General features: G+C 62.4%; 1 protein-coding gene across 2 annotated transcripts; it reads left to right on the plus strand.

Annotated features, from left to right (window-relative positions):
- The first annotated feature begins 2,071 nt into the window (after nucleotides 1–2,071).
- Nucleotides 2,072–23,634, plus strand: TRAF4 (TNF receptor associated factor 4). 2 transcript variants are annotated; one of them, XM_074974346.1, is made up of 7 exons: nucleotides 2,072–2,163; nucleotides 19,353–19,404; nucleotides 20,612–20,716; nucleotides 20,836–20,997; nucleotides 21,172–21,333; nucleotides 21,461–21,616; nucleotides 21,794–23,634. In XM_074974346.1, exons 1-7 carry the CDS (start codon nucleotides 2,087–2,089, stop codon nucleotides 22,424–22,426), a joined length of 1,347 nt encoding a protein of 448 aa, XP_074830447.1. In that variant the 5' UTR covers nucleotides 2,072–2,086; the 3' UTR covers nucleotides 22,427–23,634. The 2 variants fall into 2 exon arrangements, with proteins under 2 accessions (XP_074830447.1, XP_074830448.1); XM_074974347.1 differs by lacking the exon at nucleotides 2,072–2,163 and adding an exon at nucleotides 6,115–6,311.
- Nucleotides 23,635–24,387: the final 753 nt, after the last annotated feature.

The raw sequence follows: 24,387 nt of genomic DNA on the forward strand, positions 1-24,387 counted from the left end.
CTTAAAATGGTGTGGCTCACCAGGGGAGGTAGAATCCGGGGCTTGCTGGGGGGAATGGCCATCTCGATTGGTTCCAAGCCAGTGCTGAGTGATGAAGGCAGTGCTGCGTACCTGGCTGTGCCGGGTGAGCCTGTCTCATGCCCCTTTGCTTTGGATGGGCTGCGCTTCCTCTCCCTTCTATAGGTCACAGTGAGGCTCCCAGGAGCCTTTGTTTAGGTGGAGGTGTTTTCTGACCCCAGTCAGATCCAGGATTGTGAGTCAGGGCAACCCTTAACCAAGGGGAAAGCTTGTTGGGCTAAGAGAACCACTGCAGCCTTCCTGAGCGAATGGTTTCAGGAAAGACCTCTTGTTGTAGGGCAGCCCCAGCTCCTATAGGAATAGCATCCTCCTGCCAATGTCTCTACTGCCCCAGCTCTGTTCTGTAGAGCCCAGGGAGAGGGCTGCCAGAGGAGCCGAGTGCCTGCAGCTCCCACTGACCTGACCTGGAGCTGTGGGTGCTCAGCACCTCTGACTGTTAGCCCCCAAGTCCACTCTGATTCCAGGGGGGCACTTCCAACGTGGAAGCGCAGGTGAGAGATTCCCTCCGAAGAGCCTGGCCAGTCTGCTTTCCGACCCAGAGCTGAGGGAAAATGGAGCCTTCCTGGAGGGAGATGCTATTCTTGCCTCTGGAGAGACTTGCCAGAGGGTCAGAACTGGCCAGGAATGGCCACTGGACGGGAGGGTTGTGACTCCATAACCTTGGCAGGGCAGCTCCCTGATGAACCATGTGTGCCTCTGACAGCACAAGGTCTCTGTCCTGCACTTTGGCAGCACTTGTACAGCCTCTCCTGCCAATAAAGTATGGAGTTGAGTAGAAATCCACCATAAAGCAGTCCCTTGGAAAGTCCGACACCAGCCACCTGGTTTCCTATGTCCCCTTGGAGCAAAACAGCTCCTCCCCAAGGTGAAGTACCTGCCAATCCTCCCCAAGGCAAAGTACCCGAGGTGAAACCTGCTGGCACCAGCTCCACTTCCGGAGCCTCTTCTGGGGCTTTTACTGCATGAGAGATGTTGTTTTATGGCCTACTGAAGGGCCATTTCTCAGCAGAGCCCATGGGGGATGGCAGCATTAGGGACTGTAATAAGGTGAGGAGCCAGCTCATTAACAATGTGCTCCCAGAGGGGAAGACCCCAGTAATCTCCCTTGTAGGGTGACCATATTTTCCCAAAGGGAAAGTGGGACACTGCACAGGACCAGCCCAAGGCCCCCTCTCCCCACTGTGCGTGGGGTTGATCTGGCCCGAGTCACTTTCTTGAGCCCTCCCTCCCATGTGGGACTGGCATTGGTGCTCTCCTGCCCCACTTTGTCCAGTTTGCTTTTGCCAACTGATCATCAGGCAGCAAGAGCAAACAGGACAAACGCCCTGTTTTGTCAAAAAAGTCGGGACGACCAGGACAAGGCTTAAAAAAGGGACTGTCCTGGCCAAATTGGGACGTATGGACACCCTACCCCATTGATTCTCACTCTCGTCACACCTTGGTGTGTGTGGAGTTTGGGGTGTTGCAGCCCCAAGCTAAGGCCAGAGCCAGCAGGAATTCACAACCACTGCTGGTGTTTGCTGAGCACTGGAGTTAATCTTTGAAGCCCCGGAGTTCAGCAAGGTCATTTGAAGAATTTAATACTGGACTGTGACCCAGCTCGGAAAAGAAACAAAGAGGCCCCAGAACAACCCTAGAGCTCTCAGAACTACAGGCTGAGGCATGTCCTCCCTCCCTGAGGCACAACAGCCAGAGCTAACAGGCCATTCCATCCCTCAAGCCTGTGCATTGCTCCCCGCACAAGCTCATGCTACCCCAGTGAAAGCTCCCGCTTATCCTATGCCGCGGCTTGTGGGCTTGTTCTTAGTCCTATGTGTAGAGGAGCTGGGGCTAGAGTACATTCCTCTAGCAGCATATCCCAGCCAAGGGCAAGGAGCCCTGGATCCACAGGCACTGAAGTGCACACGCCCCTTTCATGCGCGCCCCCTACTCGCAGCTCGCTTCCAAAGCCAGAGCACTTTCCACGGGGCCAGCAGCAGGAGAGGGACGTGGAGCGCATAGAGGAGAGATGGGCCCTGTCCTGGTGAAGAGGACAGCTCAGCCACAGGACTGTTCCAGAGCAGCAGTGTCCCTCAACTATCCCTGGTGAGCCTCCGGAGGACGGACAGAAAAAAGAACATGATCAGGAGATGATGCTGGAAAGGGGAAGGCTGCCGAGGCAACCCATTTCCCTCCTGTTCTCTCCAGCTTGAGGTGGATCTTGTGCATTGTCCACGTTCCTGAAGAAAAGCTGAAGGCCCATCACTTGGCCTAGGGACTCAGCGGTGGTGGGATTGGGAAGGGGCACGAAACTCTGTACTATGTAGTTTCTGTAGCTCTCCTAAGCATCTCCTGGGAGTGGAGCAGCATCCATAATCAGCTGTCCCTGTGTGAAGGGATGGTAACACCAGGAAGAGGGAGGGGAGGGACTCAAGAAGTAGAAAATCTCTAGGGAGCTGGTGAAATCCCAGGCTGCTTTGTTCTGTTCTCAGTTGAAAGTTGGAGAGAGAGAGAGAGTGTGTGTGTTTGTAGGTGGGTTGTGATGGGCTGTTGGGGGCACTGGGTGTAGGAGGACTGCCTGTCTGTCTGGGAGTGATATGTCAGGGTAGCTGAGGAGGTTATAAGTACAGTAGCTGCTCTGGTGGTGACTGGAGTGAGGTCATGTATTGCCCATGTTTAAGAGGTATTTCTAGTTACTACCGATGTGCCTAGAGGCATTTGGGCCTGAGGGAGCCATAGACACACAATATCTGATAGTGATCAGGCTCTGAAATGGGCTGATCTTTCCTGTTTGTAAACCCCATGGCAGGGACAGGGACTCCTCGCTTCAGGCTGTCCCATCTCTCCAGCCAGCTCCTTCTGATGACTTCGTGTTCCCACTAGCTAATGAGTCAGAAATGCTCTCTGCAGTGGGCTTAGAGGCTGAGTAGTTTTAAACATCAAAGTGCAATAAATAGAAATAGTGACTCTCTAGCCTGCTAGCGCCTTTCATCGGAGAGTCCCACGGGGCTCGCAGGCCTCCGTTAATGGAGCTGCACATACTTCTGTGAGCTAGCTAAGTTCTGTCCCCATTCTCCGCATGGGACACCGACACAGCGCAGTTAGCCCCCCCTCGCCCCTTTTAAAGCTGTGTGCAGAGATGGTTTACATGGAGTTATGGCTGGAGGAGCACGTTCTATCCTGTTCTGGCCGGCCTGAGGGGGATGGGACCAGCTTTCACAGCCATGCCCCAGCTTAGGCTAGACCACAGCTCGAGTGCCAACTGAACAACATGGGTCCATTTTGTGGTATAGACAGGACCCTAACTGTGTTCCCAGAGCGAGCTAAAGCTTGGACACGGCGAAGGCCTTAGCTCTTTTGCCTACAGAATACAATTAAGAGCCATCTATGCTATAGGAGGGCTTAGGGGATAATCACATTGTATCTGGCTTCCCTGACACTGGCTGAACTGTAATGCAAGAGACACCTAAGCACGCATGTCATGCTGTGAGTCAGTGGCAGAACCAGAAAGGGAATGCGGAGCTCCCCCGGCCTGAAGAGTTTTATGGCTATTAGAAAACAGAATGGGAAGAATAGTTACCCACATGCCATGGGCCATGCAGCCAGCATGCCAGACCGGGTGGGACATCGTTGGGGGCCAATCAACAAGCTCCAGATATGTCCAGTATTCTAATGGCATTTCCCAGCCTGCTCTCATAAGGCCACCCATGGTTAATCTCTCACATGTAGCATTTCCAGGAGCTCTGGGAAAGTGAGGGAGCAAATTCCTGCTGGTTAAAGTTTAGCCCATTCTGCCACCAGCTTACTGCCTTCACAAAGCCCGTTTGTTAACCTTTCCTGCCTGTCGTCTTAGTGTGTGGCTGGAGGCCAGTCCTCTCCTATCAGCCAGAGCTGTTGAGGGCCCGTAGTTCAAGTCACACTGGTGCCCAGTCTGCTGGAGAGGGATCCCAGTGCGCTCCTGGCATGCACTGGCAGAGACCCTCTTTTAAATTTGGATGCCCCATTCATTTAACCCATCTGTCATATATCCAGTTGCTTGACAGCAGGTAGGATAACACCATGCATGTGGCAGATTAAGCTGCTAGCACAGAACCTGATTCCCTGGGATATCATTCCCCCCCGCATCCCGGGCTGTGTATGTGGGGGCTGCAGCCTGTACCCCACAAGTTTTGTGCCTGCCTTGATTCTAGCAAATGCTGGGGGGCCGGGTTTTGCTCCCACCAGGCAGACCCTGGCAGATTTTAACAAGACTTTTTGGGGAGAAGAACATGTGTAGCAAGAGTCATGATGGGGATTTACTCACTTAGCATTTCCCCCAGGAATCCCTCCGTGTTCCATTTGCTATTTGAAAACTAAACCCAAAAGTTACTGTAGCAACCACTACCCTCAATGAGACAAGGACTAGAGCACGGGCGGGTTAGGCTCCAGACACCTGCTCCTCACCCTGTCAGCCAGAGGGCACCAAACGGTGGTTGGACCTGTTCTGCCAACCTCCGGGGAAAGGGACACACATTCCTACATGCTGCTTTGGTTTCTGAGAGCAGCAAGTGGAGGCTGGAGGGTGGCAGCTTTAGTCTGGCTCTGCTCCTTGCATCTTTTATCCTCCCTCCAAACTCTTTGAGAAAAAGGTGAGACGCGGGGCAGGAAGGCTATTGCCTGCTGGGCATAGGTACCCATGCAGTCCGAGCAGGGCCCCCAACTCCCAGTGGCGGGGAAGAGGGGCTAAGCCAAGAGTCTTGACGGTTTGCATGGAGAGTGATGGAGAGAAATGGGATGTTCTCTGCTCTGAGAAATAGGGAACGGGATTGTTTTTGCCCTCATCAGCATGCCCCCCAAGGCCCAGCATTGGGGCAAATGTCCTTCAGTGGGGGTGGCTGTACAGGTCTCAGGAGCGAACAAAACAGTTGTTTGAGATTAGCCACAGGGGTCACTGCAGATCTTTGTGCTCTCTAGGTCCTGAATGTCCACCCCAGCGCCTGTAGCCACGCAGCAGCACCGTATTCACCTGACAAGGGTTGTCTAGCGCAGCGGTTCTCAAACTTCAGTGCACTGCGACCCCCTTCCGACAACAAAAACTACTACACCACCCCAGAAGGGGGGGCTGAAGCCTGAGCCCCGGGGGCATGGGGGGGAGCCAAAGCCCAAGGGCTTCAGCCCCAGGCAGGGGCCCTGTAACCCAGCCCTGCCACCTAGGGTGGAAGCCCTTGGGCTCTGGGCCCCAGCAACTCTAAGGCAACCCTGGTGACCCCATTAAAATGGGGTCCTGACCCCCAGTTTGAGAACCGCAGCCGGTAGTCTCACCTTGCTCCAGATGTGTTGGGGTTAGTAACTTGTGCCGGTAACAGGTGTGATCGCTAGGTGGCGCCCTCCTCCCCGCCCGTCGCGGGGTGCGGCAGCTCAGGGGTCGGTGCAGCGGAGCGGAGCGGGAGTGTGGTTAGCCCGCTGCTCGGCGCCAGACAGGGGGAAACCACCGCCCCTCCCCCGCCACCCGGGTGCTGGGCCTGGCCTGGGAGCGTGGCCACCCCCGGAGACGCGCCAGTCTCAGAGCACGTGGCCGACCAGAGCTAATGACTCCTCCAGGCGCAGGTAAGTAAAGAGCCCAGAGCGGGACACTGAGGCACAGGGTGTCAGTGACTCAACCAAGGACACCCAGGGAGCACGTGGCAGAGCCAAGACTAGACCAGACCCCGGCTCCCCGGCCCGGGCCATGCCCACTGGGCTGCGGCACGGGAAGGGAGCCGGGGGCAGGGGGTGGCCCTGGCCTGGCTCTGGGGACTGCGACCCGGGGCTGTGACCCCCCTGAGCGAAGTCTTGCTTTGACCTGGCAACCGGGGGGCGGAAGCAGCCCTAGGCTGGGGGGGGCAGCGCGGTGTCTGCTCTGCCAGCCGCTGTGGCGTAGCCCCCGGGGGCCGAGCCGGGGAAGCCCCCACCCCCCCAGCCGCTGCTCGCGCCCCGAGGGGGGCGGGACGGCGCGGCCGGGCGCTAGGACCGCGCGGAGCCCGGGGCCGCCCTGGGCGGGGCCGCCGCCTGCCCCCGGAGCCGCCGCGCGGCGCGGCCCCAGTCGGTGCCCGGCAGGCGCGGGGCGAGCGGCGGCCCCGGCGCGGCCCCACCATGCCCGGCTTCGACTACAAGTTCCTGGAGAAGCCGAAGCGGCGGCTGCTGTGCCCGCTGTGCGGCAAGGCCATGCGGGAGCCCGTGCAGGTCTCCACCTGCGGCCACCGCTTCTGCGACACCTGCCTGCAGGAGTTCCTCAGGTGCCCCGCCGGCGCGCTCGGGGCGGGCTCTGCCCGCGGGCCCCGCGCCGCTTGGGCCCCGGGGGGGTCTCGGGGGGGCAAAGTCCCGCCCCGCGCCGGCGGGCCCCGGCCTGGGCGCCTCGAGCCCGGGCTCGCCGCCGGGGCTCGCGGGACCTGGGGCGGGGGGGGGTGTGACGTCAGGCCCGGGGGGGCGCCCCCCCAACCCCCCGGAGCGCCCCGGGCTCGTGGCTCTCGCGGGCCGGCGCTGGGACCGTGCGGGGCTCCCCGGGCTGCTCGCCGGGCCCGGGGGGGGGGTCTCGTGGCTGGGCCGGGCTGGCGGGGCCCCCCCGGGCAAAGCCCCCCGGGATTTCCGCGCCCGGGGCAGCCGGGGCTGGGCAGAGTCCGGCAGCCGGGGCTGGGCAGAGCCCGGCTCCTGCCCTGGGCGGTTTGTTCTGGGGCCCGCCTGGCCCGGCGCTTTCGCCCCCCCCGGCCGCGGGTCCCAGGCGGCCCGGGACCCCCGGGCGGAGCGGCCCCTCCGGGCCCCTGGGACCGCGGCCGGGGGGGCGCCCCGGGGCGGTCGCCGCTGCCTGGCCCGGCCCGGCCCGGCTCGGCTCGGCTCCGCTCCGCGCGCGGCGGGAGGTGGGGCCGAAACTCGCCGCTTTCGTGACGTCCCTGGGCAGGTGCGGAGATTGTCCCCGGGCGGGACGTCCCCCCTCTCGGCCCCTCTTGTGCGCGGCTCGGGGGCCTGGGGCGGAACGAACTGGGGGGGCCGTGTGTGCAGCGGGGGGGGTGCAAGTGTCAGGCGTTGCCCAGCCCCCCCGGGGTGCGGGGGGGGGGTGAGGCTCGACACGGGGTCGGGTCACGTCCCTCCTGAGTCTTCACACCTGCGCGGAGTGCCCCGGCCACGTGGCTGTTCCGCCCGGCTCCGGCAGGCGGCGCCCTGGGTGCAGCGGGGCTGGGAGCTGCGCCCTGCCCCAGCCGGCCGGGCTTGCAGGAGGGACGCGCATCTAACTGCATATTCTGCCCAATCCAGCACGTCCCAGCCTGCCCTCCCCTTGTGCCCTAGCCTTGTGAAGGGAGGATGGGAGTCCCTGTGGGTAATGGCAGCCTGGCCCCCCGCCCCCCCCCCCCCCCGTTTCCAGGCTGGGTCCCTGCAATGGGGCACCACAGTGGAGATGTCCCCGTTGTCCCCACGTCCAGGGTGCTGGCAGGCGTTGTGGCCCACCTTTGTGGAGCGAGAAGCTGGGTGCTCTCTACATGGTGACGGACCAGGGGTCCCCTGCCCACGGTATACAGACTCCTGTTTCTCCCAGCTGGGGGCTGTCCTGCTCTTGGCTCTGAGTTCTCACTCGCTTCCCACCCGTGGGCTCAGTCTCGGTCTGCGGGGGCGAGGGTGGGTGGCTAACCCCTCAGTCCTGGCGGGTTCACACTCTGGTGCATTCCAGGCTCTGCCTTGGGTGGTGGCACCAGCCTGTCCGTTCTGCACTCTGCCCCCCGTGCCCTTTGTCTGAACATCCCTCCCTGATACCAGTCACGCTGCAGCCCTCGCTGCCTGCCCCATGTGGCCTGGTAGTGGGAAGGACCCTGCAAACATGCTGGCTATGTGCCCAGCTCAGCAGCTGCAGCTCCATGCCACCCTGGGCCCTCCTCCGTTTGACTGGAGACCAGCTGGTTCCCTGCTATGGGGTGGGGGGCAGGACAGCCACTTTATTGCAGAAGTGGGTTCCAAAAGTGGGGAGGGGAAACCCTTGGCCACTACAAGACCCTCTCTGAGGAGCCAGAGCTCAGCCAGGCTACATCCCACCCTGCTGCAGGCCCATAGGATTGTTTGCCCCCAGACCCTTCAGCTCCATGTGGTGGTTTGGCTACAGTGTTCTCTCAGGGTCTGGTGCTGTGAGCAAGCCCCTGGAAATGGGCAGACCCTGCTGAGAACCTGGGCTGCGTGTGTACAGCGCCTGGCACAGCGGGGTCCCAGTGCTACAGATCACAGTACAGCAGCTGCAGATGTGGGCAGGGCTGGGAGCTGTGCACTGGGTTAGGAGAGGCCTGGTCTGTGGTCAGGGGACGGGGATAGAGGCTCTGAGAGGCAGTGGGCAGAGAGGAGCCTTTTTGTGTGTTGCACAGTGTGTAGCTAGCACGGTCGGTCCTGTTCCCAGTGCACTCAGGACCTTCGGGATCCCTGCGCCTTTGTGCTGGGGACACTGCTGGGAAATAAGTGTGCCAAATGGGATTTATTTCAGCCCTTGCCGGACTTCCCTTAAGAGCCCCAGCCCAGCTTAGCTCTCAGCAATTGCAACACTGACCTAAAAAGCAGAGTCTTCAAATTGGGATTAAACGTGTGCGTGTGGGGACGTAGGTGGGAGCTTCAGGGCGAGCGGTTTTCCTTCGGGCACCTTGCCTTTCTTCCACAGCCCTGCCCCTCTCCTTGCTGTGAGACTCCATCCTCCTGGCAGGATTGTGCCCTTCACCAGAGATGGAGCTCTGCAGCCGCTGGTGCTTGAGCCCTGTCCACACCACAGCATCTAAACCCTGCTGTTGAAGCATGCTTGAGCCATGGGGTTCTGGAGGGGTCGCCTGCGGCAGCAGCTTCCCACAGGCTTGCTGAGCGGTTATGGATTGCCAAAGTGCTGCCAGGGCTTGGCATGTGCCGTCCCTGGCCCCCCGCCCCCGCCGGGCAGGCAGGGTCTCTCTCGGGCTAGCCAACTGTCCACAGCCTCGCCAGGGAAGCCTGGCGTGCGCCTCTGAACGCTCCCAGAGCCAGCTGCTTCCAGCACCACCAGCCAGTCCTCTGCCTCCTGCTTCCTGAATGAGGCCCGGCGGGGCGAGAGGCGGCTCTGGCTGTCGGTGCTCGGGGGGAGCTGGTTCAGTCATGTTTTCCAGCCTGACACACCTCAGCAGCCTGTAGCTCCCGTCTGGGGGGCTGCGGTCCCCCTTCCCTCAGGGCAGGGCTGGGGGCCAAGGAAGCCCCTCCACCTCTGAGGGCTGTTTTGTGTAGAACGATTCGTGTTTAACCCCTTGGTGCCCAACTCCACTGTCACCAAGTGCAAAGCGGGCAGCTGTGGGGTCTCTGGGACTGCAGAACCCTGTGGGGCTGAGCTGGGTGCCTGGTGTGCAGAGTGTCGGGGGCGGGGAGGACTAGAGCACAGGTTGGTGCCAGGACCCACGGCTGGCCCCGGGCCATGGCCATGCTCCCTGTGACTGCGATGCCCAGGCCCACTGACCAGCACACCAGACTGAGTCTCTGTGGCGTTGTCCAGAGTTAACTAAACCCCTGGCTTGGTAATGAGGAGCCCAACGTTGGCCCTGGTGCCTGTGAGCAGGAATAGAACCCAGGCTACTGCCTTGAGCGTGTCGGCGCGGACCCCACTGCAGGGGTGCACGTGCCTCGCACACGAGACCTGGTTTTTTGTGACTGGCAGGGCTGCGTGTGCACCTTGTGCTCCCGCACGGGGGCATAACAGGAGGGGTGGCTCTGACTTGTCTCCGTTTCCGTTTAATTCCCGTGGCAGCGAGACCGAACCTGGCGCACGTCAAACCTGCACGTTCCTAGCTCAGACTAAGTGGCTTGAGAACCTCAGCGCTCCTGACCACCATGGGCTGAGGGTGACTGTGGCCTGAAATTCTCTGGTTACACCCCCTCCCCCAGCACAGACCCTCACCGTACAGGGTCTCTGTAGCGAAGGAATCAAGCCCCAGGGCTTAGCCCTCCTTCCATGGACTGGTTCCCCTGACAATGGGCACAGTTGGGACCTGTTCTGTCTGTGAGAATCCCACATTCCCAGCAGATGCTCAGCATCCTTGTCCTTCTCTGGACTCATGAGGCTGAAACTCCACTGTCTGGGACAGTCCACGAAGGTCTCATCAGCCCCCAGACGGTGAGCGTCAGAACCCTCCAAATGGCCAAGCCAGCGTCGTCTTGAACCCCACGGAGCGTCAGACGGGGCCCCAAGGAAGGACCCCGCACAGCCAACCTCAGCTCTGACACCACAGCCCCTGAGGGGTTGCAGCTCTGTGCTGAGGGAACTCGGGGCCTTCCCATAGGCACAGCAAGTCCTTCCAGCCCTTCCTGGAACGGGGGACAGGGAAGGACGTTGGTGCTCCCTGGCCCAGCACTATGCTGCCATGAGCGTTGGCCCGGACCCAGTGGATGAGGCTCTGGCTGAGCCAGGCCCGTCGTCTGTATCGAGATGTCCGCTGGCCCCGTGAACAGATTGGGGCTGAAAGCGCCTTCTACCTCGGCACTGCCCCAGGGGAGGTCTTCTCTTCACAGTCACTGGGGCATGTTCCCTGCTCCCAGCAAGGCACCTCCCCTCCTGAGACTTACAGGCTTCTCCTGCAGCCCAAGCCCCCCTGGCCTGGCAGGACTGGCGCTGGTGAGCTACCCGTGTCCATCTGTGATGCCACCAGGCATCACCAGCCCTCGGCCCTGCTCTCAGGAGCCCTCGGCTGCCTGGGTTTGAGTTGGGGGGGAAAGGGGAATTGCCGCCTGGCCGCTGTCTGGGAGCTTGAGGAGGCACAGAGCACGTGTGTGGCCCTGAGGGATGCTGCTAGCCAAAAAAAACCTGGTCTTGTGCACGCAAGGTGTATGGGCTCCTCTCGCGGGAGCTGCACGGACCATGGCTGGGAGAACCACAGCTCCTGTAGGGGAGGAACCGTCCTCCTCTGGGCTCCCCCACAGCGCCCCCTCCTGCAGGAGCCTCTCCCGGGGTGTGGCATCCCCTCCTGCTGGTGGGGCTATTGGCCATGGGAAATGCGCTCCCCTCCCCAAAGGGGCTGGTGCGGCGTGTCCTGGCAGGGTGTGAGCTCGCTGGGCTCTGCGCCTTGGTCTCTTGGCTGTTTGGAGGTGTGGGGGGATGTGCTCTCGTCTTTTGGGCTAAAGGAGCGAGGGCTGGCTGCGGTTCAGAGCAGTTTCTCCCCGTCCCCCGTGGCGCTCAGCCCTCCTGGTGGTGTGGGGGCCGGGCATGCCCAGTCTTGCCGGGCTGGCTGCGTAGCCAGGAATTCGGAAAGTGTTTTGTGATTGCTTGGTCCAGGACTGAGCTGGCACAGGGCTGGGAGCGGAGTGAGGCCGGACCTCAGGGGCTGCACCAAGGAGCTGAGCCCTGTGTAAACACGGCAAACTGTCTGTTTCTGCTGTCAGATGGTCCCAGTCAACAGCCCCTGAACCCAGCCCCAGTCTGCCAAGTCAGGGACCCCACCCTCTGTGGGGTGACCCCTCCATCAGGGCGACCTTCCGCTGAGCAGAGCTGGAGAGTCCCCAAGGCCGCGGGCTCTTGGGAGGAGCCAGGCAAGTGCCATATGAAGACAAGAGGAACCTAATTTGTGCAAAACTGGGGGTTTCTCAAGGGAGGCTCCTTCCATACTATGGTGCCGTGGAGGGGGTGACTAGGACGTGGCTGGGGGCAGCTGGAAGCTGACTTATCTCCCTGGGTCACCTGCACTGATGCTGCCTAGGGCCTGCGTCCGGCTCTTGGCTCGAGTTAGGATTTCTAACGTCAGAGAGGGGAGATGTCTACTGGATTAGAGCAGGGGGCTGGGAGTCAGGACTCCTGGGTTCTGTCCCTGGCTCTCGCATGTCATGCTGCCTTAGGGGATCTCTGTGGACCCTCGGAAATTGCTGACCCTGCTGCAGGGCTGCTGTTCTGCCCAGCCCCGATGGTGTGGCAAGGGGCGTGGGCTCAGGTCAGTCTCTGGTAACTGATGCGTTGGGCAGGGTGCATGGCTGAGCTCGCTGCTGGCGTCTGGAACAGAGCAGGGTTCCAGGGAGGGTGCTGTGACCCTCCTCCCCCTTGGGCAGCCCAGCCCCAGACCACGCAGTGTTCAGGGACGGTCAAAGGCAAGGACTTCACTCCCTAACTGCTGCCTCAGCACATTCTCTGCCCAGCCAGCCGTGGTGGAGTGAGCAGGCTTTGTTGGGGATTATGTCAGTTCTCCCCCGCCCTGCCGTGGGGGACCTGCAGCCTGTTCCTGTCTGTGCTGGTTAACCCTTGCTCTGTGTGCGGCGCTGGTGCTGGGGAGGTGCATGGCAGCCAGCGTGGGAGCGCATTAGGCTGCCGGAGCCGTAGGGTTCCCGCCGGGTCGCCTGGAGCTAGCCTAGGCCATGTGCCTGTGCCCAGTCTGGGGTGGGGCTGCTGGCGCGAGCCAGGCTCCCACACTGCTTAGCATGGCGCGGCCGGGCCGGGCTCCGCCCCAGCCTGCTCCAGCCTTTGCAAGGAGCCTCGTTCGCCCTTGTGTACCATAATCCTCGCCCTCGGCTTAGTCTCTTCCTCTGGGCGTGGAATCCAAGCAGAGCCGAGGCTGGCTGGGAACGTGCTGAGGCTGGTGCTGTCTGAGCTATGCCCAGCTGTGGGAGCTGCTGTCTGAACCGTTCTCGGGTACTGCAGTGCTCGGCTCTGCCCACGGTCTGTCCCGGGGGGAGGTGCCTTTGCATTCGGGGAGGCCAGGTTCCATTGCCCGGCTGGCTCCACGCTGCACCGTCAGGTGTGTGGCTCCCTGGCGAGCGCTCTGCTTCCGTGTATCCCGCTGCTTAGGCTGGGGCTTTATTTCTCCTCGCTGCCCAGCAACTGTCCCCACAGGAATGGCGGGCGCCCAAACAAACCGGGAGCTGGGCAGCCTGGGGCCCGTGCAGGGAAGCGGGCTCGGCCTACGGCGCTGGGCTCAGGTGGCAAGGAAACCACCCAGCCGTATTGGCCGAAACCTGGTGGTTTCCCTCTTGGTGCGTCTGCGGGGGGGACCATAGGGGCTGAGCGCTGGGGGTCTGACTAGCCCTTGTTCTCCAGCAGGCCGTGGGGCCAGGGCTCTGCCTGGCATCCCCGCCATGGCATTGGCAAAGGCCTTTCCTCCTGTAGAAATAACCCAGCCTGGAAGCTGAACGAGGGGGCGAGTTGGATGCCAGGCTGTGACACGTGTGAACCACTCCTGGGAGTCGGGAAGGGGAGCCCTGGCTGGTCAGCGCTCTCCCAGCTGCCCAGGGCCCCCATGAGTTCCTGTAGCACCTGTGGACAGAGGTGTGACGGGCGACTATGAGGGAAGGGCAGGTGCAGTTTCCTGTCCAGCTCCACCACGCATCCTGGGAAGCACAGGAGCTGTTGCCCCAGGAAGAGGCCCCTGCCATGGGTAGGAGATCCCAGCTTTGCAGTGGGAGCCTGGCCCAGTCAGACCTCTGGGCTGGAAAGCCTGGTGTTCAGTCTGTGTCTGCTGCCCTGCTGCTCAACCCTGCGCCCTGCCTTGCTCCTCTCCTGTCTCCCCGGCTGCAGTTGTTGCTTGGCCCCGCTTGTTCCATCCAGTCCTGGTTAGTCCGTGTGAAATGCTGCTGGCACCCTCTGAATCCTCCCGCTGGGGCGGCGTCTCTGCTCCCCGGGAGCCCGAGGGAGCTCTCTGGGCTCGGGTGGGAGGGGGGTTAGTGGAGGTAAGCGCCAGGGTGAGCACAAGGATATAAACTGGCCAGCAACAAGTTTAGGGGGGAAAACACCCAACTGGCTTCAGGACTGAGGCTGATCAGTTTGTGGAGGGGATGGTACAATGGGACTGTGACTGCCAGCAGCAAATACCTCCAGTGGCCGGAGACGGGGCACTGGATGGGGAGGGCTCTGAGCTACTACAGAGAATTCTTTCCCAGGTGTCTGGCTGGTGGGTCTCGCCCACATGCTCAGGGTCTAATTGATCACTATATCTGGGATCAGGAAGGAATTTTACCCTGGGTCAGGTTGGCAGAGACCCTGGTGGGTTTTTGCCTCCCTCTGCAGCGTGGGGCATGGTTCACTTGCAGGTTTAAACTAGTGTAAATTGGGGAGTCTCTGTAACTTGAAGACTTTAAACCATGATCTGAGGACGTCAGTGACTCAGCCAGAAGCGTAGAAGCGGGAGGGATCTCGAGAGGTCATCTAGTCCAGCCCCGTGCCCTCATGGCAGGACTGAGTTCAGAGCTCAGGGGTCTATTACGGGAGTGGGCGGGCGAGATTCTGTGGCCTGCGATGTGCAGGAGGTCAGACTAGCAGATCACGATGGGCCCTTCTAGCCTTGAGTCCCTGAGTCTGTGGGCTGTGGCAGGTGGCTGTCGCATGGGGGGTGTCCCCTCCCCTGGGCTGGGCTGTGGCGGTGCCCATTGCCCCGATGTCTCTCTGATGCAGAGTCTGAGTGGTCCCAGGTGTGGCAGTTCTGGTTGCCGTGAGCACGGTTCAGCAGAGCTGCTGTTCAGGTCTGTAGGGCAAATGCACTGTGGCTGCCTGCCCTGCCCTGCCCTGCCCGATCGCTCCTGTGCGTGTTGCTGGCGGGCCAGGCCCCTGGGAATGCACGGTCACGTGCTGCTCTTCTCGTCTGGCAGCTTCTTAATTCTGGCTGAGCGATTTAGTAGCACTGCCGGGGATGTAACCCTGTCATGTCTGGAGAGCGGCTGCCCTGTGCCCTATGCTCCGATGGCAGGCGGGTCGTGCTGTGTCCGAGCCCCCCAGGCCTCGCTGCTAGACCTTGTCCTGGACACTCGCCACAGGGAGGCTGGTGGGACTGGCTGTGTTGCAAGCCTGAGGCAGACCAGCGAGGCAGGGCGCTGTGCAGCTGGGTGGAGGAGGGTTCCTGTGCAGGGGGAGGCAAGGGCCGGGCCCCCCAGCCTCAATCTCCTCGTGCTCCGGGTTCTCCAAGAATCTGGCAAGTGCAGCCAAGCTCCTAGTGGTCCCAGGTGAGATCCGTGGGCCAGGGAGCTGCCGCATGCTGGTGATTCGGGGTGGCAGAGAAGCGCTGGTTGCAGGGAAGGGCTGGGCTGGCCCCAGTGGCTCCTCGGCCCGTATTGGCTGCGGCTCCTCTGGCCTCGGCTTGGGAGCAGATTTCACTGTAGGGCAAAGGTTGGGCATTTTTCTGCATAGTCTTGGCCCAGGCGTAGCTGCAGATTCTGCGACGGGCCCTTGGCCTGTGCTGCAGTCGAATCTCTGCAGTGCTGGGCCCAGGCCGCGGATGCCTCCTGCCCCTCCCCCACTGGCTGTAGGGCTCTGCATCGGGCCCCCAGTTCAGGGCCCTGGTGTCTTCCGGCCACGGCTCCCTGCTCAGTGCCTGAGAGAGGGCAGGGATCTGAGCTGGGGGGCTGGCTGTGTGCAGGCTGGCAGAGCAGAGCATTGCCCAGTGCTGGCCTACGCCCTCGCCACCTCCCGATGTGCATGGGGGAGCCCAGGACAGGCGAAGCAACCCCCCCTCTGGAGGGGGCGCCTGGGGCTGGCCGAGGCACAGTGGGACTCTTGGTGTGCTTGACCTGGATGGCCGCAGCTGTTGATCTCAGTGGGGCGACTGCTGCTGTCTCAGCCCACTGGGAATCCCAGGCTGGCAGCAGCTGGAAGCCTGGCTGAAGGGACACCTGTTCCCAGGCTGCAGCCTGGGCCTTTCCCATCCCTGTTTGTCCATCGGGGGATTTGATGGGGGGAAGCCAGTTGGACTGAGCTCCGCAGCACTTGCCTAAGCAGGGATCTGGTGTCAGGGGAGGAAGCAGCATCTGCTAGGGGTGGGGGTCGGGTAGGGGCATTTCTGGGGTCAGAAATCACGGCTTGTGGGCCTTGATAAAACCCGTAATCTGTGCAAGGGCCAGGTGGGAGCCCCCCTGCTCTGGCCTCCCTCAGTCTCTCCTGGGGCTTGGAAGCAGTGGGCGGACGCTCGAACTGCGTGGGATACGGTGCCGCGCTCCGGAGTCTCTGTTTATTTCCATCAGGGGTTCATGTAACTTACCCGGCAGCTGGTGAGGGGGAGAGGAGGCCATGGGAACTGGGGGAGGGGAGGAGCAGCTGGCTGAGCCGGGCCTGGGCTGTGGGAGGGGGGAGAGAAGGGGTGTGAGCCAGGTAAATGCCCTGCTGTAGTGATCACTGGCCTGGCTCTGTGCAGGGCTCTGGAGCTGAGACCCACGGCGGAGCCAGGGGTTCCACGTGCCAATCCAGCCTGTGCCAGGGGAGGGGAACGTTTGCATAGTCGACTCCCACCTTGCCCCCGTGACTCACAGGGAGGCGCTGCCTGCGGGCGTGACACCCGCTGCGTAACTGACCTTTGTCACGCAGGGAAGGTGTTTACACTCCCTGCCTGGCACTGGCTGTGCCTGGCTCTGCCCTGGCCTAACAGGCAGCCGTGTGCTTGGAGCTGTGCCCACGGAGCTTGTGGGGGAGGCAGCCAGGGCCAGCCCCACCTTTTGGACACGTCCTGGCCTCCTGCGGGGAAGGTGTCCTCTGGGTATGCTGAATCGGGGGTGTCACTGGGGCCTGGAGTGCAGCCCCTGCTCCCCATGGCCTTGCCTGGGGCAAGGGCTTGGCCGGCGGAGACTAGCTCGGGGGGCTGAGTGATCTGTGTCACCTGCCCCCCACGTCGCTGCAGCCAGGCCCCTCTCCCCTCCTGGCCGTGGCAGTCCTGGTCTGCCTGCACCTTGCACGCATGCTGCATGAGGACCCCAGGCAGTGTGGGCTGTCAGCGCAGGGAGATGGGGCCAGCGCTGTGCAAGGCCTTTCCCATGGGACCCAAGGGGCTCCCTCCTTTCCTGGAGCTCTGTTGGGGGGCTGAGGGCTTGCTGCTGCCGGCTCCATGAGCTCAGGGGTAACATCTGGAGCTGAGCACGTGGGGGCAGGCTTATTACCAGGTTCAGATACAGGGCACATTTCCTTGCCAGAGAAGCCTGAAGGATGGGCTGGGAAAGCGCAACTGCCTGGATCCGTGCAATGGCTTGGGGAAAGCCCTGCAGAAAGAGCAGTGGTGCTGGCTGCAGGCTCAGGCGCACTCTGGGAGAGGCTCCACTGTGCTGGGGGCCCAGTCGCCCAGGGCACCTCCAGGCCTGCCAGGAGAGGGCCCAGCCCAGCCCCACTCAGGCTGTCTGTGGGGTGGGGCCCAGTGCAGTGTCCCCCAGGCAGGGTGCCTTGCGCACGTTTTGGCGCCTCCGGAAGCTGATCAATGGACAAGCGGTGACTCCCCTTCCCTCCCGCGGGGTGCAGGTGTCTGTGTGTCTGGGCCCTGGCAGGTGGGGGGCAGCTCCAGGGCGAGCCTGCTGTGTTTCTAGGTGGGGGGCTGGGTTTGGGGAAGGCACTAGCCGGCTTTGCCCGGCCTGCCTCCGCGCCTCCTGTTTGCTAGATGCGCCGCTGGCAAACGCTGCCAGCTGCCCCACGCGGGGGCACCTGGGCTGCTATCACTGGCCAGCTGTGCGAGGCGCACGGGGCACGGGCACCGGGCACTGCACAAGGGACCTTCCCAGCTGAGTCTCGGCTCTTGGGATCTGTGGGAGGCTGGAGAGTATGTTTCAGAGTAGCAGCCGTGTTCATCTGTATCCGCAAAAAGAAAAGGAGGACTTGTGGCCCACCTTGGTTATCACTACAAAAAGTCCCGTCGCCCCCCATCCCCGCTCTCCTGCTGGTAATCGCTCTCGTTACAGTGTGTATGGTCACACCCATTGTTTCATGTTCTCTGTGTATATAGATCTCCCCCCTGTATTTTCCACTGCATGCGTCCGATGAAGTGAGCTGTAGCTCACGAAAGCTTATGCTCAAATAAATTGGTTAGTCTCTAAGGTGCCACAAGACCTCCTGTTCTTTTTGGAGAGTATGTGTCATCCATTTCCCCCCCCCCCCCCACGCAGTGCCTAGGCCCTTCGCAGTCCAGGGCTCCCCTGCCCCCCCGGGTGACCTGTCTCTGAGCCACGCACAGCGCTCCCCCCGCGCCGTCCCAGCAGAGCTGTCAGCCCCTCCCAGGGTCAGAGGCTGGGGGAGCTGCAGGGATGGATGGGACTGAGCTGAGAGCTGGCGGTTTCCTGGAATCCAGGAGCCCCTGGGCTGCCTGGCAGCACGTCCACCCCTCAACATCTGGCGAGCAGCTGTGAGGGGGGAGGGGGAGAGGTACCAGCTCCTGCTGTGGGGTGGCAGATTTCTCACCTCTAATGGAGCCTGGGAGGCATTTAGCACCTGGCTGCGGGGAGCTGCGCCAGACCATGGGGCGGAGCTGGGCCTGTTGGCCTGGCCTGCAGAGCCCTGACTGCCCAGGGCTGGGAGCAGCTGCCCTGCTTTCCTCCCGGGGCCCATGGGGTTAAATAGGCCGCGGTGCCCATGCTCCAGAAATGTTCAGGGCCGGGGGCTCGGCTCCACCAATGTTTGGGGCCGGGTCTCTTCCTGGGCGATGTAAAAGGGCCCGGGGCCACCGGCTGCCGCCACCAGCAGCACAGTGGGGCTAAGGCAGCTTCCTGCCCGGCTTCGCTCCGCGCCACTCCCAAAAGCGGAACGGCCCTATGGTCCGTGGGGGTGGGGGCAGGATGTCTCCACATGCCGCCCCCGCTCCCAGCACCAACTCTGCAGCTCCCGTTGGCTGGGAGCTGCGGGGGTGGAGACCCCCTGGCCCCCTGCCTCGGAGCCGCTGCCAGAGGGGGGTGTGGGTCGCTTTCGGGAGCCTCCCGAAGTAAGCACTGCGCCCAGCCCAGCCCAGAGCCTGCACCCCTCACCCCCTCCTGCACCCAGACTCCCTCCCAGAGCCTTAGGCAGGTGTGTGGGGAGTGGGGGGCGGCAGGACTTGGATCTATTCTGGGCATCACCAAAAATTATACAAACCTGCCGGCCCTGATGGGGTCACTGCTCCATGCTGCTTTGGGAATGAGCCCATCCCGCCCTGCAAAGCCTGGGGGGGGAAGGTGGGTCAGACCCTGGGAGGTGTCGGGCCGGCGGGAGAAGCAGAGCCTGGCATTCGAGGCACTGACACTCTCGCCCCGTGGCATGGCTTGAGGGGCCATGCACCCCAGAGGCTGCTGGGGGAGGCTGAGCAGAGAAGGGGGCGTTCGGTTCACTTGTGTCCCTTGCTGGGTTTGAGCTCCTCTCGCAGGGCAGGCAGAGCTTGGGCGTTGGGCATGGCTGGGACGTTTCAAATGACTCAGACGGAGGTGACGCACACACCTCTGTGTCTTCACCTGCCCTCAGAGCAAACCTAGTCCCTTTCCCTATACAGAGGGAAATGCCGTGTGTGTGGGAAACTGAGGCATACAGGGGACTTACTAAAAAACGACAGAAAATTCCCACTTTGCCCCCCAGGGAGCCCTGCTGTCCCACCAGCTTTGACCTTGGCTCGTTTCTATTGCAGTGAAGGCGTCTTCAAGTGTCCAGAGGATCAGCTGCCCCTCGACTACGCCAAGGTGAGAGCCCCGCCCTGCCCGTGACAGCTCAGCCGTGGGGAGGGGGGTTTGGTGCCCAGCAGGGCGTGGCCAGGGAGCTCGGCTCGGGTGCAGCATTTTCCCACTTGTCTCCTGCCTCCCCCTGTTTGCAGCCCAGGGATGGAGGCCCCAGAGCTGGGGCGAGCCGTCCGGCAGGGAGGTCAGCCAGTGCATGGGGAGCTGAATCTCCCCCTTCCCTGCAGCCTGGGCTGCCCCAACTGGGGGACGCTGCATCAGGTCCCACGGAGCTGGCAGCGTGGACCGCACACAGCCTCAGCCGGTGGCCTCCCTGGGGTGTCGGGCTGCGCGAGTCTGTGTGGCAAACAGACCTGGCAAACAGTCTCCACGTCACGGACAAGGACCCCCTCCCCTCACAGCCTGCCCTGGGATTGTGCATTGGCACGCCTGGCACAGGCTGCGGTGCGGACGTCGCTCTGAGGCGAGAGAGCCCTTCGTGCAGCTGTGCTGGGAAACTGGCACCTCTCCCAAGAAAGGCTGCTTGTTCGCCGCCCTGGCATGGCAGAGCCCTTGCCACCTAACAGGAAACAGCTCGACCCCACGGGGGGGGAGGATGTCCAGCCACAGCTCCTGTGCCCAGCAAGGGCCCCTGGGCATCTGGCTTGTTTCCTCCAGCCCTCTGGAGAATGCTGCTGGAGCCAAGACCCAGGCCCTGCCCTCCCCTCCCCTCCCGTGCCCCTCAATCCTGACCTGCAGCCCCTGCTGTCCCAGCCCTGGACTCGAGGAGAGGGGGTTAATTTAACCCTGAGCTAAGTGGTTCCCAGGCAGGTTTGTCCAGCCTCTTCCTTGTGGAGAGGGCATTGCAGGCTGCGGGCAGCCCAGTGGCTCAGGCGGGCACCTCCTCAGGGCAGGTGGATTTAGAGGCATGATGCTTGTGTGTGGAGCCGCTGGGAAGGGGGAGGCTCAAAGCCAGGACCCTGCCCCTGGCTGAGGCGGAGCCCGGTCCTGGAGACACCGGACCGGCAGGGGAGACTAACACCCTGGTGAGGGGCAGGGGACGTGTCCATACTCACTGTCTGCCTTGGGCCCCAGGACTCCCCCTGGCCTCGCCAGGAATGCCCTGCCCCTGCTTGGTGCCTGCTCTGGGGCGTGGCTGGTGCCCCTGGGATGGGCCTGGTCCTGTTCTGACCCAGGTGCAAGTCCCCTGATCTCTAGATGCCCCTTTCCCCAGATCTATCCGGACCCCGAGCTGGAGGCGCAGGTGCTGAGCCTCACCATCCGCTGCATCCACAGCGAAGAGGGCTGCCGCTGGAGCGGGCACATCAAGCACCTGCAGGTGAGCGGGGGGGGCCTGGGGCGGGAGGGGCAGCGAGGGCGGGTTTGGCACTGGGCTGTGATACCGGAGAGAGGGAGACGCGCACACCCACCCCCCCGCTCACATTCCTGTCTCGCCAGCCCCATCTCGGCACGTGCGGCTTCAACGTGATCCCGTGCCCCAATCGCTGCAGCACCAAGCTGAGCCGGCGCGACCTGCCCAGCCACCTGCAGCACGACTGCCCCAAGCGCCGCGTCCAGTGCGAGTTCTGCGCCAGCGACTTCTCCGGCGAGGCCTACGAGGTGCGGGGCTGGGGCAGGGCAGGGGTGGTGTGGGGAGCCAGGGTCCCTCGCGGGGGCAGGGCCAGCCCCACGGGGTCCCCCTCGCAGGGGGCTGGTGTGGGGGCAGGGGTGGTGCCGGGACGGCCCCACGGGTGATGCCCCCTGGCACCAGCTCATCGCGCTCTTGTCCCCCAGAATCACCAGGGCGTCTGCCCCCAGGAGAGCGTGTACTGCGAGAACAAGTGTGGGGCTCGCATGATGCGTCGGCTGCTGTCCCAGCACGCGCTGGCCGACTGCCCCAAGCGCACCCAGCCCTGCCCCTACTGCACCAAGCATTTTGTCTTTGACACCATCCAGGTGAGGCAGGGCGGGGGGGGGGGTGGACTGCATGTCACGGGAGCCCGTTGGGTGTGCCCGGGTCGGGGCCCAGCCGGTCTCTGGGGGAGCGTTACTCCAGCTAACAGCACCTCCCCCTCTGCCCCAGAATCACCAGTACCAGTGTCCCCGCTACCCCGTGCCCTGCCCCAACCAGTGCGGGACACCCAGCGTCGCCAGAGAAGACCTGTCCGGGCACCTGAAGGAGAACTGCAGCACAGCCGTGGTGCTGTGCCCCTTCAAAGACGCTGGCTGCAAACATCGGGTAAGTGCTGCCCTCTGCCCCTGCCTGCCTGGGCCAGAGCCGGCGCTACCGCCCCGAGCGCCCAGGCTCCTGCTGGAGCTCCCTCCCCAGCCCTGGCTCTCACCGGCCCCCCAGCGCCGGCCCCTTCCCTGTCTTCTGTGCTGCACTCCATTGATGGCTGCTTCTTCCTCCGTGCAGTGCCCCAAGCTGGCCATGAGCCGGCACCTGGACGAGAGCACCAAGGTGCATCTGGGCATGGTGTGCTCCCTAGTCAGCCGGCAGCGGCAGGAGATCCAGGAGCTGCGGCAGGATGTGGAGGAGCTGTTGGTCAGCAGTGACGGGGTCCTGATCTGGAAGATCGCAGACTACGCCCGCAAGCTGCAGGAGTCCAAAGTGCGCAGCAACTACGAGTTCTTCAGCCCACCCTTCTACACCCACCGGTACGGCTACAAGCTGCAGGTGTCCGTGTTCCTCAACGGGAATGGCAGCGGGGAGGGCAGCCACCTGTCCGTCTACATCCGGGTGCTGCCAGGGCAGTACGACAGCCTCCTGGAGTGGCCCTTCTCCTACCGCGTCACCTTCTCCCTGCTGGACCAGAGCGACCCCTCGCTGGCCAAGCCCCAGCACATCACTGAGACCTTCAACCCTGACCCCAACTGGAAGAATTTCCAGAAGCCGGGGGCCTCCCGCAGCTCCCTGGACGAGAGCACGCTGGGCTTCGGGTACCCCAAGTTCATCTCGCACGAGGACATCAAGAAGCGCAATTACGTGCGGGACAACACCGTCTTCATCAAGGCCTCGGTGGAGATCCCACCGCGAATCCTGGCCTGAGCCTGGCATGGGGACGTTAGCCAGGGGCCTCGTGGCTCAGCCTGGCCGCAGCTGCGTTGCAGCAACTCCGTGGCCTTTCTCGGTCTGCAGCAGCCTGAGGGCACCGTGGGCTTGTCTGACTGGGGCCCTCTTGGTGTTTCCGCCCCAGAGGCCCAGCAGCCTCCTCCTGAGCAGGGACTGTCGCAAGCAGGTTTCCTGCAGCAGCCATGGCCTGGAACCACCCTGGGCCCCGCCAGCTGAGACCCAGCGCCATGGCTGGAGCTGGCCGTGGGGTGCAGGGAGAGGCCCCGCAGACTGGGTGGGAAGGAGAGCGGGCCCTGCCCTTCCATACATGTTCCCATGGGCTGGCTCTCCAGCCTCAGGACAGCCGTGGGGCCCAGGCAGGCTGATCACCGCTGCCCCCAGCCTGCGCCCCACCAGAGTGAAACACCGCCTCTGTGGGGCAGTGTTGCAGCTGGGCCTGGGGGAACCCCAGCCCCCCTCCAGCACCTGCAAGCCCTGGAGCGGTGCCCACGGGGGGACAGGGGGGTAGAGCCATGCTGTCCTGATAGCGTCAGTGGCATTGCCCCCGGGGATCTGGGGCTTCTAGGCTGCCACCCCATTGGGAGAAAGTGGATCCACCTGATCTCCACTGGGGCCACTGGTCATATAACCCAAGCTCTCCTCCCCTCCTGAGTGCCTGGAGGGGGCAAGGCCTGGGGCTCCCTGCAGGCTGCCCGCCTCGGGGCAGGACTCGCCCCTGTGCCCTGCAGCTCAGCTAGGGCATTCCCCCTCCCCCCGAGAGCCCCAGAGAAGCCTGGACAACACAGGAGCCATGTAGCGGGGCAGGGACCCCCTCCCCTCCCATGAAGCCCTAAGAAGGGAGCCCCAGTGAGGGGTCCCCTTGTAGCTACCAGCCCCCTGGTGCTCTGGAAGCCCCACAGGGGTACAGACAAGCCAGAGCCCGATGCCCCAGCAGCAAGGAATCGGCATGTCCCCTGGCGCTGTGTATGCGGCTGCCAGGGTCCCCAGGCTCCGTCTCCTTCCTGCTGCCTCAGGGACCCCCGGAGGGCACAGGGCCCCTCCACCCAGAGCCATGTTTTGTGAGCACCCGCCCCAGCGTCTGGCTGGGGTGCATGTGTCTTATCACCGGGGAGTCTTCCATATCGGCGTCACTCCGAGGGGAGGGCGTCTGTTATTTATTGTCCTGGCTGCGGAGCTGCCCGGCCCTGCTGCCTTCACACTTTTTCAATAAACTCTTCTTGTATTTATCAGGTTTGATCCTGCCGCCTTTCCTTCCTCGCGCCGCAGGGGTTGGGCCACAGGTGGGGCTTGGCATGCAAAGGAACTGCAGTTAATTGCCATATGCAAATGAGATCACCCCTCTCTCTGCTGGGGCAATGTAGAGGGGGAGGCAGTGCGACTTAAAGCAGAGTCTTAGCAATGAGTTCGGGGAACCCACCAGCTAGACACGTCATTGCTATGGCATGCTGGGCACCCCCTGGGGGCGGGGAGAGGCGGGCAGTTTTTCTATATCACGTAATGTTGAAATGCAATTGGGCATCGGATCCGAAAAGCCATTCCATCCCCCAAACGGCCACCTTGCAGAACGGTCTGTTTGACCCACGCAGATGATATAACGGTGAGCTCCAAATAGCCTGTTCCGGGACGTTTGGAAAATATTTAGCTTCACGCATGTTCCCTGTACTGTTGTGCCCTCGGTTAATGCCAAGGCCTGTAGTTACACGGGAGTATGAGCTAGTTTGTATCATGTAGTCACCATTTGTAGAATTGATTGATTTAGTAAGTTATTTAGCTGCTATTTTAGACTGGCTACTGTCCATTGATTCCTGCATTGGCAATGGATGTTAACACAAGATAGAGTCCATGCTTTGGGCCAGGACTGGACTGGTGTGTATGACCAAACAATGTACTACTGCAAACACCGCTGATTAAATGGACGAGTCAAACCAAATTTGCCA

Source organism: Natator depressus, chromosome 17 (assembly GCF_965152275.1).
Source record: "Natator depressus isolate rNatDep1 chromosome 17, rNatDep2.hap1, whole genome shotgun sequence".
NCBI lineage: Eukaryota > Metazoa > Chordata > Testudines > Cheloniidae > Natator > Natator depressus.

Coding starts and splice junctions, on each gene's coding strand:
- TRAF4 (XM_074974347.1), top strand. CDS start 6,169: ATGCCCGGCTTCGACTACAAGTTCCTGGAGAAGCCGAAGCGGCGGCTG. Junction 6,312..19,352: donor TGCCTGCAGGAGTTCCTCAG/GTGCCCCGCCGG, acceptor TTTCTATTGCAG/TGAAGGCGTCTTCAAGTGTC. Junction 20,998..21,171: donor TCTCCGGCGAGGCCTACGAG/GTGCGGGGCTGG, acceptor CTTGTCCCCCAG/AATCACCAGGGCGTCTGCCC.